Raw genomic sequence first — 18,859 nt, 5'->3', positions numbered from 1 at the left:
CGGGGCCGGGATGAGGGAGGGGACGGGGCCCCAGCGCTGCCCGGGCTCCCGGTGACTTCCCGGTGTGCAGGGTGAATATTCAAGCGATAGATGTATTTAGAGAGCTGGAATAAAGCTCGAAGATTCCCACCCACCTTCTTGCACCCCTCCGATAAGTTTTGTTCTTCTACTCGTGTTACAAAACAATTTCCACTTTTTTTTTTTTTTTTTTTTTTTTTTAAACATGCTTTCCCTCACGACTGGGCTGTGACCGTCAGGCACTTGCACTTTTCAAAGCACAAGGTAGCATAAGAAGTCTAAAAGCAACATGAATGGTTCTTATGCAACTATATTACTAATAACCATTTAGTGTGCATTTCAAAGCAGTTTATACAAGAAAATACAATTACCAAGAGTGTTCGGTCAATCACTGTCAGACAGAGATGAATCGACTTGCACAAATTCACACAACACGTCTCTACTCGCTTCCAGTCATGCCTCTCCCTTCCTGGATTTGACAAGAACGTTTTAATGATGCCTATTTCAGCAATTTTCATTATGAGACAATTAAAGCGGCAGGGGAGATTGTGGGGATTTCAGCCTTGGAGATTTTCAGCACTTGACAAGGCGCAGAGCACCCAGACTAACTTTGAAATTAGGCCTGGTCTAAGGAAGTTAGATTACTGAATCCAGAGGTCATTCACAGCCTAAATTATTACCTATAATTAGGTAAATTGTCAATATTGTGATACTCTGATTACATCTGTCAACTAAAGATGTATGTCTTCCATATTTTCTCCACTTCAAGTATATTTAGGCCAGAATAATATGGATTACTAATATACATTCAGATAGTACACAAAATATAAGCTTGCCTAGACTAGCTTTTGAGTCCTTGGAGAAATACTTTGTGGAGTGTGTAACAGACCAAAATCTCCCTGATGTACCCAACATTCCTTGATATTACTTTTGGCTCAGGTTCTGCAAATACGTAGGCCAATATTTAATTACACCACATGGAATACCTCCATTTATAAAGGTTTATAGGATTGGGCCTTTACAAAGATATACCTTAAGGCATCTTTTATAGGTTCTTTAATATTTTAATAATATATATTTAAAAAGTGCAACAGCTGAAAACATTAAAAAACTATTAAAAAACTATTTATTATATCATCAGCATCATCATCAGTGCAAGTCCTTCAGTTTCAGGTTATCTTGCTTGCTTTTAAGCATTTAAGCTACATCATAGTAAAAGCCTACTGCAAATAAGATGAAATAAGATGACCAAACCTTTTCCATAATAAATTAACTGATTAGAACAGAAATACAGGTTATCACTGAAAAATCAAGTTATTAAGGCTTTCACTAAAGCTTTTTATAACCATTGTATATTTAGCAGAAACAGTGGTTCTGCTCATGCACTTACATAATATACAAAGAAATGTTCCACCGTAAATAGAAATCAAATTAATCAGTAGCTACACGCTATTTAGTTCATCACTTAGGTATTTTACATAGGTCCATGAAAGTCATCCAAGAAACGCTGCAGCTGAACCACACAGTATCTTCTGTCTAGAAGTTCTGACATCTCCACAAGCTCTATATTTCATTTTATGTGAACCTATGTAAGATTTGCCTAGCATATTCAGCAGTGCTCAAACATACATTTGGTGCTTTCTGTCATAGATACATCTTGTTTTACTCAGAATTATTTGCAAATAAGAATTTAACAAAATTATAAAGTTTGTTCTACCAGTCCTCTCTCTCTCAAAGCTCAGAAAGCTCTCTCCTCTCTCTCAGAAATATCTCTGGTATGTCAATTGTCTTGAACGTTTCCTATGACTTGTATGTTCAAAATTAATAGTTAATAGCATTTATATTGTGAATGTTTTGATAGCATTAGAAAGGTCCTTATGATGTTTACAATCACTTAAACATTTCTGCTAACTACAAGATTCTCCTAATTGTTGACCTGACTGCATAACTTAGAATAATAAAACACCTCTTCTAGATGTCTGACAATGTATTCTAGTTTTCTACACATACTGTACATCAAGTGCATAACAAAGTACCTTAGCTACTGACTTCACCGACTAAAAGGGGGGAAAAAAAATAACATTAACACTTAGCAGTTTCTGGCATAAAATATTCATAAAAATCTTATTCAATAATTCAAATAATTCAATTCACAATATTCAATAAACCTATTCTTGCAAATGGGATAAAATACATTGTAAAAAGATTCAAAGCAAATTAATTGTTACAAAATCAAAAGTTTAAGAACATTAAATTAAGTTCTTTTAAAAAAACAACAACTTTTACTGGTAAAGACTATTTTAGTAACTATTTTAGCATTTTTTTCAAAAAAATAATTACATTTAAGTGAAATTTGCAAACCATAACAATTTCTGTAAATGAATGTTAGCAGTGAAAAACATGAGTGCAAACCAATCTAAATTCTCAAAAGGCTTGTATTATTGTGGTAATACCTCTCTGTTAATAAAGCTGTTCTTCAACTTTCTGCATCAAAATCGAAAATATTCTTGAAAGATGTTATTGATTACTTTTGTTTTTTTCCTGCCTCTGTAAGATAGTAGATACAAAAAACGTCATGACCAATGCTGACACAAAACACTACGTAATTTTAGAAAAAGTTTCAGTAGAAAAATGGTTGCCACTAAACATTCCCACATTTACCCAGAATACAGCAAAGAATACTACCTGATCCATCCATTGACAGCATTTCTAAATTACATTGGAGACCATTCGAATCCTTAGCATGCAAAACATTGAAATGACAGAAAGACCAACCCCACAAGCTGCAAATTCTGACATCCTATGGGTTTTTTTTGAGAGTCAAATCAGGATGAAAAGATTAAAAATGACCTGGTAGTATATATGATTAGTAGAAAACTAAACTTTAGTTACTTGCACCTGCAACTTGTAGTATTTGCTGGAAAGGTCAACATTTGTCCGTCCTTTCTGAAATGGATAGGACCACAAAATCAAATTCCAGTGATGACCCATTTCTTTTACTCCAGTTAAAAGATAATTGATTTCTTCATCTGTGAAATCTTTTCGGATTCTTCTTTTCTTGTTTGAAGTTCTTACGTTTATCTCCAGGGAGCCTCTCTCATTGTTCTGCAAGTATTTATTTTGGTGTAATTAAAAAATACATAAATTTACATAGTATTTCACATTCAGAAGCAATGCATTTTTACTGGTGATGCAATCTTAACTAGTTCTGAAGAAACAATCACTTTGTCAGGATAATGATGGTTCTTCAATGTATTACGTTCAGCCATTTCTTCAGTCACCCACTTCATGAAATACAGTATTTTTCTATGACATTGACACATTTATTTCTGTTGTGCCTACCTAACTTCCACCCTCAGTATCTGTTTTCTAGCCAGAACAGCTATGTCTTTAGTTTTCTACTATTTCTATACTGTAGAAATTTTCATAAGTACAAGAAAAAAGTAAACCTCCATAACTTGAGTTAAAAAAGTAAACCTCCATCCACTGACTTGAAAGGGCTAACAGTAGAAAAAATGCTTAACTTCTTTCAGGGACAAATCACTACGAAGTAGAAGCAACAGATGAGGATACATTTTTAATATGGTTCACTTTGTTACTGGGGTCCTCTTAAAGGTGACTTCAAAAGAAAATATGCAATTCACACTAATGTTATATTTATAAATATGTGAGCGTATGATTAGGCTTCGCATAACTAACCTCATCTTCATCACGTGAACATATACAATTTTCTTTTAATTGTTGACATTCCTGGCTGTGCTTTTCTTTCACACATTGTCTCTTCAAGTAAGCATCCTGTTTTTTTTGGAAAGCTATGAAATTGTGAACAAGGCCACCTCTTAGTTACTCTGAACTAACTGAGCTCTACTGTAAAACTGAATGTAGTATTATAAAAGAACATTTCTTCTAATGAACATGAATACATAAATGTTGCTTTAAAATTAGTAATATCTAATTTTCATTAGATCTTTTTCCAGTCATTGTCATTAACACATTAGGACTTTTTAGGTACTGGAAGCAACTCGCAAATAATAGATTTTAACCCAAAATAAACCTCAATAATACTATGACTGAAGGTACAAGAATGACTATTCAAATTCTCAGCTATTTGTCTCTAGTAGCAAGCATGGATGCCTTTTTCAATGCCCTGAGCTAAAGGTAAAAATTGATCTTTAAGTTACTCTTGTTACAGTATTAATTTTCTGGTAATACTCACACTTTTCATATGTTGGTAGCAAGCTATATTCTCCAGGTAACTGAGTATTTTTATTATGTTCATCTTTATGGGAAGTATCAGATTTGTTTTTTCTAATCGGAGTCAAAAGAATACCTAAAAAAATAAAACATTTTGTCTTTTTATTGAAAAAAAAAAAAAAAAAAGGTAAAATTTTAGGAACTAATATTTATGACAAGACCATCTTTTGAGCCATACTACCATCTGTTCTTGGAAGAAAGACTGAAAAATCCAGTAAAGTTCAGAAAATGTTTACTTGCTAAAGGTAATATATTAGTGTAATGAGTTACTGAGATGAAATAATCAGCTGTTCTTTTTAATAAAAGTTTTTAAACTTCCATGGCTACCATAGCCAAATTAGTTTCTGAATATGATTTATATATATATATATATATATATATATATATATACACACACATCTACTAGCTGTTACCAGAAATTAATTATATAATGATGTAAACAAGGGTTTTGGAAATAGAACACTAAAAATCAATTCCTGACTAGTGGGCTGATTTTTCAGAATAAAATGGTTTTGTTTTGTTTTGTTTTTTAATTAATATGAATGTTCAATTATTTAAGTACTGATTTTGAGAGCTTCTTCAGCCTGCTTTAAAATTTCTGGTCAGTCCTAAATAACAGTATGGGTCACTAGTGGATGAACGTATTATTTTGACTGCAGTCAGAGCTCTGCAGGATGTACCCAAAATCATCACATTCTGAAGAAAATTCCTTGTGAATTGTGCAAAAAAATAGATATATTTGCGGAGTAAAGAAAAGAGTTCAAATTATAACCAACTTTTTCAATATACTATAGAATAAAATATTTTAAAAGATACATATTCCACTACTTACAAATGGACAGTTGTGCATTATAGACATTACCATTTTTTTAGGTGCAACTGATGCTTTTGTAAGCACAGGGTTCTGAAATTGTACTGCAGAGGCTGATAGAGCTAATATTCACTTTCCCCATGGCTATTCGTCAGCAAGTCAGTATACAGGACAGGTAAACAAACCTCCTTAATTTTCTGATAGGTTACTTCCAGACACTTGCTCTACTATTGTTGTATATTTCAAGTTTACTTTTAGCTATTTAGCACACAGAAACCCAAGTCCTTAGCAGAACTCAAAGAAGGAACAGAAACAGAAATAGGATAACACAGCTATGGTGCTGAATCTAGGTGCAGGTGAATGATACTGAATCTAGGAACAGGCAGCTGCACTGTGATCTCATCCTGACTATGCCTCTACATTTTTAAAATTAAGGCTACAAAATTGAAAAATAGTAGATGGCATGGAAGTAATCCTAGCAGGATTCAATGCAAGTGCCAGATAACTTAATTGTAAAGTAGTATGTGTAACAATTTAATGACTATAAATTATGCATTCTCTGACAAATTGTTGACAGAATCCACATACAATATCATAATTCTTTATCCACAGGCTTCCATGGTGAAACCCTGCAATAAGATTACTCAGACAAAAAGTGCTTTTTGCATTAATTTCCAAACTAAGGCCTTACTTTGGAAATTATCCTTTTTGCCCGTACAAGTTGATGTCTCTGTATGTAATTTTCCTTTCTTTATTGGAGTCAGCAGTATTTCTAAAAAGTATAAGATAGAGAGCATTGAAAATGCCAGCAGACAATAACTGTTTAATTACTTTTAAAAATTGCTTCTGTTAAACCAGAAAAACAAAAGATGCTTTTAAATAAGATTAATGCTCTTCTTATTGATCAGTAATTGTAAGCCTCTTTCCATCCATTGGCATGTAATACTGGAATGAAACAAGCTTGTTGTAAAGTTCATCCATTCACACTTATTGCAACTTTATGTATTCCCTTCTATTAATATTTGACTAACTGTGGCAAACAGGAGAGTTTTTGTCAAAGATTCAACACCACTGACAAGAAGTACACCAGATCCTCCAAAAAAGTGGCTAGTTCCAATCTCACTTAGTACAAATCATTGGTAAATCATATAAAGTGAGTAGGATATCAGAATAAGAATTTGTTAAAACAAGTTACTAAACAGTTACTGAAAAACAAACAAAATAAATTACTCTCATAAGCTGCATATCTACTGTTATTAGAAACAGACAACTTCTGAAGTTCCTTTTTATATCTTTCTTCAGCTTCCAGAATGACTTTGTGATGATAACATAGGTATGGACAAGTTCGCAGCATCTTGCTAAAAGTTTTACTATTGAAAGACAGGCCTGCTGTTGTACAACCTGAAAAAAAATATAGGGTATCATAGAAACAGAAAGCATAGCTGCTACAGCAGCCATCATAAAATCCAGTATGTTGCTCAGATCTACAATTTAACCTCCTATTTTTCATATACGTATGTTAAAAGAGGTTTTTTATTTCTACATCTTCTTGAAAATACTTACTTCTTGGTTTGCGTTTGCTCTCTAAATTTGTTTTCAACGTGATCTATGGAAGCAAGTTATAATGCACTTCAACTATAAAATTACTAAATTAGATACAGAACCTCTACAGAAGTAAAAATATTGATGGGATGGGAAGAAAGGGCCCCTGTACCCTTTGCACAGAAGGAACGATTTCTGCAGGAGCTAAAACATAAAACATATCTTTGCTATACTTTGAAAATTTGTGTTGTGACAGCTATCTGTATTAACCTGAATAACTGATAAGCCTAGCTTATGTATGAATTCCCTCACAGGAAGCCTTCTGATTTGTTTCTCAGGTCATAAACTATGATAATATATGGTTTAGTTACGCTTAAGTGCTCTCATTGTTAGTTATGGCAGCTAAAACAGAACTTCTGTGAAAAATTTGAAGGGCACAGGTACCATCTCTGCAATATTCTAGCCTAAGATAAAGCACTGCTGAAACGCAGGTTGAAACTACTTGGACAACTTGATATCATATGCCCACATGATATCTGACAGTGGACTATGGATCTATTTTAAAAAGACCATACAGATTCCACTTACAAACGCTGAGTAGCAGAGGCATTTTCATGACCTACTGATGGACTGTGTTCAAGAAGCAAAATACGGAGGAACTGCAGGATGCAGCCATGGATTGCTGTGAAAGCCTCTCTGTATTTAAGAGCAGTAAGGCATAGAAACAGAAGGGCTTCATAAGAGGTAAGAAGCTTAGCAGGGTGAAAACGAGGGATTTGAGCAGGACTTCATTTTTTTTTTTCCTCTGAGGAGGCAAAGACCTGCTCTTAAGTATTTCTGTAACTACTACTGGGTGTTCTTTTAAGCCGTTCTACATTGTTTCTTAGTAAAACCAACTTTAGTAAAGATAAACAGATCAGGATCAGAATATGTAAGCTTTATTTCAACATTTATTTTATTTTAGGAGCAGAAAAAGGAAAGGAAGCAGTTAAGGATTAGAGAATAGGTAATCCAATAGAAGCGTTAAGATTTCTGTAATGTCAGGTTCACTTACTGATTTGGTGGCTCTTCAATGCTTCTTTTTTGAATTTAGGAAACAAAGACCTAAGATATTTACCTAAACACCTTAAATCTGTCATTTTAAGGGATGCAGTTGTAGTCAAGGTACTTTTTTCTTCCTTGGTTATCTCTGAGGAGAATGAATGGTGGTCTAAATAAGGAAGAAAAAAAATGTCACTCTCAAAGGTAGGCTCTATCCCCACACTTAAAAGTACAGTACAAAACCAGTAGCCTTGCAAATGTTCTATTAAGGGCTTCAGTTGTTCAGTATGGATTGCATTCAGACTTAATTTAAAACATTTATCTGTAAGACATTCAGTTGAATAGTTACAATTAAAAAAAAAAAAATCTTACAAGAAAAAAGAACATTGTAGATGAGGTTGTATATAATATAAAATTCCAGAATTATTCAGTTAAAGAATATTGCAAATAATGTATTTTGTCATCTAACTTAAAAAAATGTAGTGATAAAACTAAACAAAACTAACTAAAATCATTAAGAACAAAATTATCTAAAACAGAAATATGATTAGCTATTTGTACCTGATGTGCACGCCTGTTTCATATTTCTAACAGTCTTTGCTGGTTGTTTAAATAAGCCTTTCCTGGAAAGATTAACAATGTGAACAAATTTTATATCACAATTCAAAACATAAATTTAACTGTAAATTAATACACACTTTCCAAAATACAGAACATAAAGCACATTCAATATACAAAAGATACAATTCTAAAAAAAAAAAAAAAAAAAAAAAAAGATGGTATTTTTCCCAAGTTCCTGAACTAGAAGTATCCAGCATGACATTGTCATCTTAGAAATGTTTACCAAATATGTGTGACTAGCATTCCTTGAAGTGCTGTTCAGCATGTTTCTTCCAGCATTTGGAACACAGTACTTTCCTGGCATTTGCTGCTTTCCAGATTAATTTCCAATTCCACTTTAAATCACAGTTACTTAGTACACATTAAATTCCCAAAGAAGTGTTCAGAATACTGTAACTTTTACCAGATGTTGCAATTACTCTAAAAGGCAATTTGTCATGTTCTCTTCTTAAACTGAGTATCTTTTATGCAACCAGCACATTCCTGTGATACCATGATCATGCATTTTTCAGCATCATTGACTACCTTTGAATGCTGCAGAAGCAAGGAGCCTAATCCATGGTCGTGCTCAGGTAACTCCTGTTTTTACACATACACACATGCAAGGAGAGCGCTTTTTCCACAAAATGTATTTATTGATAATTTTGTGCTTCACAGGTCAGAACAACAACAAAAAAAGCTGTGTGAAATTATGCCAATTAGTAGCAAACTTGAAATTTAACTGAAAGTACCACAGAAAATATTCTAGCCTCTTGATAATTTTCTGTGCTAGCTGCAAAGTCACAGTATAATACATGCTAGCAAGCTATATAGGACCACGGTCCAGCCAGCCACATAAAGGAAGCACAATAAAAATGTGGAACAAAATATATATATATATATATTCATAGTTTTGTTCATATTCCCACTGCCTGTCTCTGAGGATATTTCTATGTAAATGCAAGACAATGGAATCTACACTTATTCTTAAAGGTTGCCTGTAATTCATTTTTTGTTTATCAGTAAGAAAGATAACCATAGGAAGCAAAAGAGGAAAATAAGCATTTGTGTGAGACAGGTGTGTAAAGCAAGAGAACAGTAAATGACTGTCTCTTTCTTCCCATGCAGTGAAGGAACTGAATATAAGAGAAGCGAAACATGGCAAAAAAAAAAAAAAAAAAAAAAAAAAGCTTTTTTTTTTCCTTCTTCATAGGAACTATAATTTGAATTCTTGCAGAGTAGTTCTATAACTGCTGTTTTCCTTTTAAGTGCACATTACAGACGTATTTATGGTTTGGTTTTATCAAAACCAATGGGTCAAATCCTAATCTTCAAAATCAGTGTGAATTTGAAGGCAGAAGACTATGGATGCTTTCTCATCACTATGCTCAAGACCACAGAACATGACCTATTACAGGCCATGTTCTGTGGTCTTGAACATAGTGATAAGAAAGGAACAGGAAAAATATATATAAACAATGACACTGTAGTGTCTATAACCTTTGGTACAATTACATAACTAGTAACCAATAATTGGAAAGGCTTCCAAAGTAACTTCAGTTCAGAAGTTACTAATGAAAAGCAACTTACTATTTTTGCTTAGATGAAAGATACTTACTGTACTTGAAGAATAGACTGTCTTTTTTCACAACCTTTTTTTTCATTTATACGATGACTTTGAAGCACACTGTTTGTCTGCACTTCACAAGCTGGCCATGGAATATCATTCTGTTCACTTTTTCTAGTAGAAGTGTTTACTGGATTCATAGCATTCACTGTTTCATTTTTCAAGGGAGAATTTACAGCTAGAGCAAGAACCCGACCATCCAAATTAGAAATTAATCGTGGATAACGTATTTCTTTGTGTGTTCTATCTACATATGTTTCTGGATCACTAGGATTCAATTCATGGTATTTTGATGCTTCAGCACTGTTTTCTAAAGGTCTATCAACAAATACTCTTCCTTGCATTCTTTCCTGTATTGAAAAATATTAGTTAGTAACTATATGAGCTCTTAAAACACAAAAACAACTAGTTGTTTCTAGTAAGAAGATTAACTAGGATATATCAATCTAATCCCTGACTGAATTGAAAGCTGACAAAACAGCAGGGCTATCAAAGGTGTCGAAGGGGTAGTTATTAAGTGATAGTTCCAGAGTGAAGCAATAGATGTGCTACTAATACAGAACACTTGGTAAATTTTAATTAACTGAAGATCCAGACAAATAACACAACATTTGCTATTCCACACCCAGAGATACCCTCCAGTTATATAGCACAAGCAAAATAATGTAATAGCAAAAGTGTATTTCAGTTTACGTTCACATGTGCATTAGCTATCCTGTCATAGCTCTACAGTCATGGATATTTCATGCTTGTGAATATTAAACTACAAAGTTAAGCAATTGGCAATTAAAATAAAATCCAATTCTTGTTTTTCCAACCTAAAATATCTCAACTTTGTAGAAAATCTATTTTATAATAAACTAAAATGCTTCATGAAATTCAGATGCCGTCTTTTTCTGACTGCACTCAATACTTCTTTTTATGATATACAATAATGGCAAAAAACGCAGGTTATAGTTTCTCATACATCCCATATCTTCCCTACTTTTCTAACTCACACTGAAATTATCTTAGGGTTTACTTCCTATTGCTCCCTAGACTCTGAGAAGATGTGCTTAGTTTTACCCTACTTTGATAAACATGCCAACCTCATCATGTTCTTTTTCAATCAATTTTATTCTGTGTAAAATTTCTTTTGCTTTCTTCCAGTAGTCTTGTAGACTTCTTTCTCTGACTTGCATGTCTGCTTCCAACTCATCTGCATTCTTCTCATTTAATGAACTTTCATTTATTTTCAGGGACAACTGTTCAGCTTCATAAAACATAAAGTTAATATTCCAAATTTCAATCACTGAATACTTAAGTATTTATTATATTTTAGTCTTCCGAGGGAGTGACTCCCCGTAATTAATAATGCAAAATATAACCCCCTGCTAATCTAAATTTATACATACACGTTCATACACTTCAAAGATAAACTGTGGTTACAAGAAGCAAGTGCAGCGTTTCCATTAAGTAATCACTGAGCTTGCAACTACAGTTGTTAAAACCTGTTTATAAAATTATGTTTTGTTCTAAGAAATCATTTTATTCTGGACCATTCCTTTACCACTACGGATTTAAAAATATATAACGATGGAGATTGAAAAGTACCATATCCCCTCAGCTGTACATTTAAACAAAACTCTCAGATACACTTTTAGTGCAAAAATATAGATACATGCTTTGTACTGATTAGCACTGCATAATACCTTCAGTGCTATAGAGACTGAAGGACAAGGTGTCTTTTTGCTTCATGGGTAGTATTACACAATTAAAAAACATTAAACAGGATGCTTCAAAATACACCCTACTTTAAAATTAAAGTTAACAATTTTAAATATGGTAAAATAATAGTAGCCATGGTGATTACAGGACGGATTATCCATTGGTTTAGTCTCTAACTGTACAGGGGTACATACCCATGAACAGAGTACTAAGAGGGTATGGGATTATAATATTTTGTACATTGTTTATAGACTGAAAAGGTTTTATGAACTGGGCCTACAAATATAGGTTATACAAATGCATTATTGTAACACCATGTAAGTTTTTACTTTTACTTTCACTGCAGAAAATAAACATCTTTGAGTACACATAATTACAAAGCTGCTACAGTTAAAATCATTTAGAAAATCAAGAAAACTTAAATATGGAAGTCATCTCTCATTTTTAAAGCAGGAACGGTAAGCTTACTCATTTGTTTGCAGTTTTGCAGCACATAAGTAGCAGCTTTATTTAGTTCCTCATCTTGAGACTCAGTTAGTACCTGAATCATAAGTGGAAGACCATTGTTCTTGAGCAGTTCATATTGGTTTTCTTCTAAAATAGAAAGTTGTAAAAGAAAATAAGTTATTTGCAACCTCATACACACTTAATCTGAAGTAATTTTAGAAGCTTTAATACCAATAACTTTCAGGGAAATTCTGGGGAAAAAAACAAACCATTATTATGGTTTATATGGTTTTTACCATTATAAAACAAAACATTATTATGGATTCAAGTATGCTGTAATGACCCTACTAACCAGGCTGCAGCAGAAGTGCTCTAAATCACACAAAATGATTTGACCATAGTTCAAATCTATTGCAAGAAACCTGAGGAAGGACCAAGCCAAACTACACAAGTCAAAAATGTAAGCACTGCTTAGCATCAATTAAGACAGCAGCAAAAATTTTATTGTGATCTCATTTGCAGTCTATATTCATGAAATTGACAACTTGATAAAAATAGTTTTGTTATCTAAATTTAATAAAAGCAAAGGAACCCACAAAAAATAAATTGTTTTGTCAGTGTTGATGTTTTAAAAGAAACTTTTTTTTTTCTTCTGTAGGTTTAATCATGTTTCTTTTGGAAAGATATTTTCCATTATGTTTGTTTCAATTAATTATTTATGAAAAAGAGGCTTTTTAAACATCAAATTTATGACCTGCTGAGCTAACTACTGAACTTTTTATCGATAGATAACCCATCATGATTTTTGAACATAATCCCTTTTTCACTTGTTGCTGAACACATGAAAAAGCGTGCCCATCTACCAAAAGGTGTATGTCTGTCTTTTGTCTTCCTGTGCTACCAGAAAACACCATAGTAATATTATACTTTCAACAGATACTCTTGTGCACGCCCTGAGGAGCCTGGCAAAAACATTCTAGGGTTACTTACCACTTAAGTTACTCTAAAAACATTACCATTGTACAGCTTTTAAAAAATAGATATGCAAACAGTGTGCAGCAGCTGTATCTATTCAAGGGCCATTAAAACAGCTCAAAAAAATTTATTTGGTGTGTATGCATTTTAGTAGTTTTCAGGACTGGATGAATTTTACCCTGTGATACCTAAAAACAAGCTCTGAATTCTTGCCTAATGGTCTACTTTTCTAAAGCTCTGAAAGATACTGTGTGTTAACAGGTCTTACAGTTTGGAGATCACGTATATGGCAAACTAGTTTTTTCCTGCATATAAAGTTACACTATTTAAAAGAACATTCCCTCATGTTTCAAAATCTTGATTAAATGTCACCATTGAAGTAATGTACAAGAATTCAGTAAAAAAAAAAAAAAAGGCAGAAAGAAAAAAAAATTCTTACCACAAACCTCAGTACAATGTCCAATTGTTAGAATAATACTAATTTTTTCTCCTGTATCCAAAGTGTCATTAGACAGCAGGTTCAGTAGCTCTGACACAGTGTGATACTTCACCAAAGCACCACCCATGGCAGCTATTATGTTTAAAAAAAGTTGAAGAAAAATGAACTAGACAATAAGTACACAGACACCATTCAAGTCTGAAATTATTATTTAAATTATTATTTATTTATTTATTAAGATAACTCTATAGGAACTTGGGACTCTAAAAAAAGCCTTGGGACTGCGCAAACTCTCATCTCTCATTTTTCATTTCAGCACTTCAAATTGCCACACCTCTACTGGTGCAGTAATTCTACCCATGCCATTCCCCATATAAAACACTGCCTTTTCCCCCAAATTGTACTCTAGAGTTGTGGTAGACCTGACAAACAAGGACTTTTAAAGTGCAAGTTGTGTAGACCTCTGCTGAGTTTTCTCACATCCTTCATCAGTTCCAGAACAGATTAATAGAGTAGAGTAAGGTTATGGCAGATAACCTGAATCAAACAAGAGCTAGGAACGTTCCTGATAAAGAGGGCAAACTCTTCCTGAAACTGGGAACAGCACTGCTAGTGCACACATACTCCTAAAGCTTACAAAGCTTATTATCCTACACTAGAAGCCTACAGAAGCAAAACTCTAACTCCAGAATCCAAGCTTACTGCATTGCCTAGTTCTCAGCTTTACTTACAGAAAAATAGCACCAGTAAGTTACTTTTAATTTTTAGTATGGTTTAAATTTCACTGCGCTTATTTTAGTAACAGTAGCAAAGTAATCCACCTCAGATTAACTGAGTCATTCCCAATACAAGTTTGAATATTAAAGATTTTGCAATACAAACTGGATCTGTGTATATATATGTATACATACATACATATATATATGTAAACTAATGGCCTTTTAGCATCCATTCCTAACACTTTTCCACCAAAACCAGACCTGAAAAAAATGCATTTTAGAATTATCAGAAATAAGTGGCAGTGGTCTTTTCACTCACAATCATTAGCAATGCAGGCATCCAGAGTCTTTGTTACTACTACTGCAAGTTTTGTGCTGGAGTGACTCATAGAGGAATCATGCATCAACTTGATGAGAACTTTAGCTAAGGTATCCAGTCCTCCAACAGAAACAAAGTATTTCTGCACAGTGGCTTAGTAAGAGGAAAAAAAAAAAAAAAAAAAAAAAAAAAAGTTGCATATAAATGTTTTCAGAAATGTAGTAATGAAATATTTTCAAACTACTTCTAAACAAAAAAGCCCCCAAATAGTTTTTACCAGCCTCAGTAATTACAGCCAACGAGGCTGTTTGTGTTCATAAGCACAAACCAGGGGGATGGAGATAGTCGAATCTAATTTTCAGTGTAAAAGTTGCAAAGACAGTAAATGTATTTGTAAAGATTGACAAAAAGAAGAATCAAACATGTAAGTATAAAATGAAACTTACAAAAGGAAACCATTTAAGGCTTCAGCTGTACTTACAGTTATTTGCAACTGTGAGGCCAACAAATGAACAAATAGGACGAACTATCTCTGGCTCTGTGCAACTTTCTATCCACTCCTTTGCATATGGAAAAACTGCACAGCAAATGCTTTGATTATCTTCTGGGAAAATAAAAGTCCAAACATAATTTGGCAAAGCATCACACTGAAATTTCAGTTGAACAATAAAAATGAAAACAGAACTTATCACTTTGGAGAAACACTTTAAACATTTTTCACAATTGTAACAGCATCACTTACCGTTCTGAGGATTGTTAACGCAGGCACAGAGAGTACTGCAGACTGAAGACCACAGTTGATAGTACTGATAAGTATTTTCATCTGACAGATTCATCTCAGATGTGGAAAGAGTTGTTCTGTTCAGGAAAAACAAAGGAAACAGGTCCTAAATATTCTATCATTTTTCTGTTTGAACAGCAATTGTTTGTTACCTGAATAACTGCAGCAGAAGACCAATGCAGCCTGTTTCTCTGACGTAAGTTTGCCCATATTCTAAAAGAGAAGACACACCAGACTCAGAAGACACATGAAACTTGAAACAAAATCCTGATGTCAACTTTAATTTATATATTTACATTGTATTTCCATTTCCTAATTAGATATGCCCCTCCCTTGAAAATCACAGAAAAACATTGCCAAAAGTGTTTTATTTTTCTCTATGTCTAACTTTGTCAGAAGACTTTTGTCAGAAATTCCTGATTTGCATATTATGTTGTCAGAATTAAAATACTTTCTGCTACTTAAGGAAATCCCAGTAAGCAATTACTTACTTATATCTTACAGTAAAGACTTTAAAGGTCTTTTTCCAACCTAAGTGATTCTGTATTTCAGTTTCATTGACATGCTATGATTCATCTTTTTAAGTTAACCTCACAAAAGCATTACTTATTGAGTGTTCCAAATTTCCATAACATAGATTGGCAAACAGAAAAAAAGAAATCATAAATAAAAAACTGGTGCTATAACACAGAAGAAAGCACTTACTGTTATTTGAAACCAGCACTAAGATGACATAAACAGACATTCTTTTCAAGTTCACACCAGAATCCTTATTAATTAAAAATAAAATGAGGTCCTCAAACAATGCAGAAGTACATAAAGATTGTTGACAGTAAACTGAAACCAGAAAATAAAAACCATTAAAGTCCTAAAGTAAGCCTTTAAAAAAATATACCTTAAATTAGTTTGATAACATAGTAAACAAAGGCTTAGTTTTATCTAAGACATTGTGAGGGCCTATTAAGGGACTTAGGGCTTCCTCCTGTGGTCACTTCTAAACTATGCTGGTCCTTGGCAAACTTTGGAACAATCTATAAGTCATTACACTTGTTAACGAGGAAGTAAAGCAGTAAAACTGTCCATTAGCATTAAGATGTGCTAGCTACACAAATCTAGCAGAGAGAGGCATATCAGCAAGGTATTTTTTCAAACCTTGGGGTGGGAAACAGTGGCAACTTTACTGCCCCTTTCTTGAGCTTATTATTCTGTAATATGATTTTTGATGGGAAAAATAATGGAGAAAAAGAACAAGCAAAGGTATAATATGACCACGAGTAACTCAGAAATATACATAATAGTATTTATTACCATTACTCTCTATTATAATTCCTAATGTAAACAAAGCTGCTTCCTTTACTACGCAATGGGCACTTGACTTTGCGAGATCATTTATAAACCTCAAACCACCAATTTCTCGAAAATATTCACTTGCTTCACCTACAACCAACAGAAAACAAAGAATAAAAATTAAAATTTTGCTTTTGTTTCTGTGTAAAATGAAAATCTTAAGATTTTATACCCTGTCAAATTTTAGGTCTTTTAGCCAACTTACTTTCTCCATGCATTGACAGCTTCTTAACATACATTGTGAACATAAATGGTTATGTTTTTGGAAGGGAAAATGATTCTTACTGTTTTGTTGACAAATTGAATAAATAGTGATCAAAGCCTCTTTCTGAGATAAAGGGCAGTCCATCTGGTATTTAAGGCATTCAAGCAGTAAGTTCAGATCTGTTTTCATATCTAAGAGTAAACAAAAAAAAGCTTCACATGTAGTGTTATCTTTCGTTTATATAAATTCATTTAGTGCTACATTAAACCAGCTCAAAAATGTACCATGGATATGTATTTTAAAGAAAAAGCAAGCAAAATGCAGAGCTACACCACTTCTATCCATCTATAAATAAGAAAAGTACTTAACCCAAAGTTAATAATTTGAGCATGATTTGCTTCACTAAAGTGACAGTCCCACGTTAATATTCCTGGCTTTTAATTGTTGTTAGTATAGGTTATAAATGTCAATAACTCATTATTTAGCAATTTATATCACAATTACTAAGTTCTCCAATTGCAAATTACATTACCTGTGTTTAGCAAATAATATAGAATTATGAACGTCTGAGTGAATTAGGAACAGAATCCAGTGGAGGATTAGGCTAAATGCCAAGACTTGCTATATGGCATTTATTTAAGCAAGACTGAATCACTTACCTCAACCGTTAGCATCCTGAACCAGGTAGTTATGTCAGGAAGTTAACACAAAGCATTTGGGGGTGCACCTACGTACAATCTTAAGTAGATAAATGACTATAGAAATCTGTTTATTGTATTTTTGATATAATAAAAAGGCTTATTAGATAATTATTTCGTAACTTGTAAAGAACAGATAATGTATTTTTCAAATACTTTAGGTTTTGTGTTTCTTAAAGAAATTAAATAGAAAAAATATGTTTAAATATTAGCAGGAAAAGGTGAATGTGTGGTGGCATTATTTACTGTTTGAATAAGGCAAGAATCCAAAAATTTGGCAACAAGGAAAAGGAACATTTCCCCAGTAGTTCACCCTCCTACAACTGACTTATCTCCATCTACTAAAACTTTGTAAAATAGATTCAAATAAATGACAAATATTTTCAGGTATCTTACCACACAGTGTTTTCTGCACCTTTTGATTTTCCATTTTAGGTTATACCCTTGTTCTTGTTCTACAATGGCAAGGAAAAAGCATTTGCTCTTTGTTTAGATCAGCAGTTTCCATAACACATGGAACATAAGTTAAATATTTTTTTTCTTAAATTACACGCTTTAACAGCTTTCAAGTTTTACATTATCACCTGACACACAAACAGTTTAATATAGCCTTGCACGGTGAAGGTTTCCTTTGGAAATACCCTATTTTATAGTGATGATACTTATAGTTGTGTTATGCCAGCAGCTTTGAAAGATAATATTTAACAAAAATAAAATGATTCCATGCTGCCATTGTGGGTCACCACAAAAAGCACCTGGCATTCAAATATATCTAGCTCTGTCATTGATCACAATAAATGTCCTCAAATTTTCCTCACAACAGGCTACCAACTTCATCATCAGCCAACAAAGGGCAGCACGATTACCAGATAATCATAAATAAGCAATTTTCTGACATCCGGTATAAAACAATCCACTTCCTACCACTGTTACATGAGCCAACCACTAAACCATAATTACATTGCTTTATCAGTAATGATCAAAACCAAAGACAAGAATGCACAGGAACCAAGACACTGATTATTTATTAAACCAAGACTTGATTCTATTTCACTAAATAAATTTTAAATAGAACATGTAAATGAAAAAAACCCACAGCATTGATTCTACATAAACCTAGTATACCAGCATTTCCAATTTATGTAAACAGCAGAGTGAAATTAAGGCTTGGAAGCAGAAAGATGGTTAAAGCTTTTTGGCAGTCCTTGGCTGTTTTTGCCAGGCCACAACCCTATGGCACATTAGGATGAACTGAGATCTACCCTCAATTCCACTGTCTGCCCAAGTGCTCAAATACACCATTTCACTTCCCTTATCCATGCTCCAAGT

The 18,859-nt window shown here is 33.3% G+C and overlaps 1 protein-coding gene across 1 annotated transcript; it reads right to left on the bottom strand.

The window, feature by feature from the left end:
- Nucleotides 1-1,174: 1,174 nt before the first annotated feature.
- Nucleotides 1,175-18,225, bottom strand: TERB1 (telomere repeat binding bouquet formation protein 1). The gene is made up of 19 exons (XM_035337059.1): nucleotides 17,927-18,225; nucleotides 16,913-17,023; nucleotides 16,589-16,717; nucleotides 15,986-16,117; nucleotides 15,433-15,493; nucleotides 15,242-15,357; nucleotides 14,981-15,103; nucleotides 14,500-14,652; nucleotides 13,462-13,593; nucleotides 12,069-12,194; nucleotides 10,982-11,145; nucleotides 9,885-10,243; nucleotides 8,228-8,289; nucleotides 7,743-7,835; nucleotides 6,314-6,484; nucleotides 5,775-5,855; nucleotides 4,200-4,348; nucleotides 2,917-3,135; nucleotides 1,175-2,565 (listed from the first exon to the last, which is right to left on the bottom strand). The coding sequence occupies exons 1-19, from the start codon at nucleotides 17,958-17,960 to the stop codon at nucleotides 2,536-2,538; spliced, it is 2,445 nt and encodes an 814-aa protein (XP_035192950.1). The 5' UTR covers nucleotides 17,961-18,225; the 3' UTR covers nucleotides 1,175-2,535.
- Nucleotides 18,226-18,859: the final 634 nt, after the last annotated feature.

This window comes from Oxyura jamaicensis, chromosome 11 (assembly GCF_011077185.1).
Source record: "Oxyura jamaicensis isolate SHBP4307 breed ruddy duck chromosome 11, BPBGC_Ojam_1.0, whole genome shotgun sequence".
In the NCBI taxonomy this organism is placed as follows: Eukaryota; Metazoa; Chordata; class Aves; order Anseriformes; family Anatidae; genus Oxyura; species Oxyura jamaicensis.
Note: the sequence above shows the minus strand (reverse complement) of the source record. Positions and strands in the feature narration are given on the sequence as shown.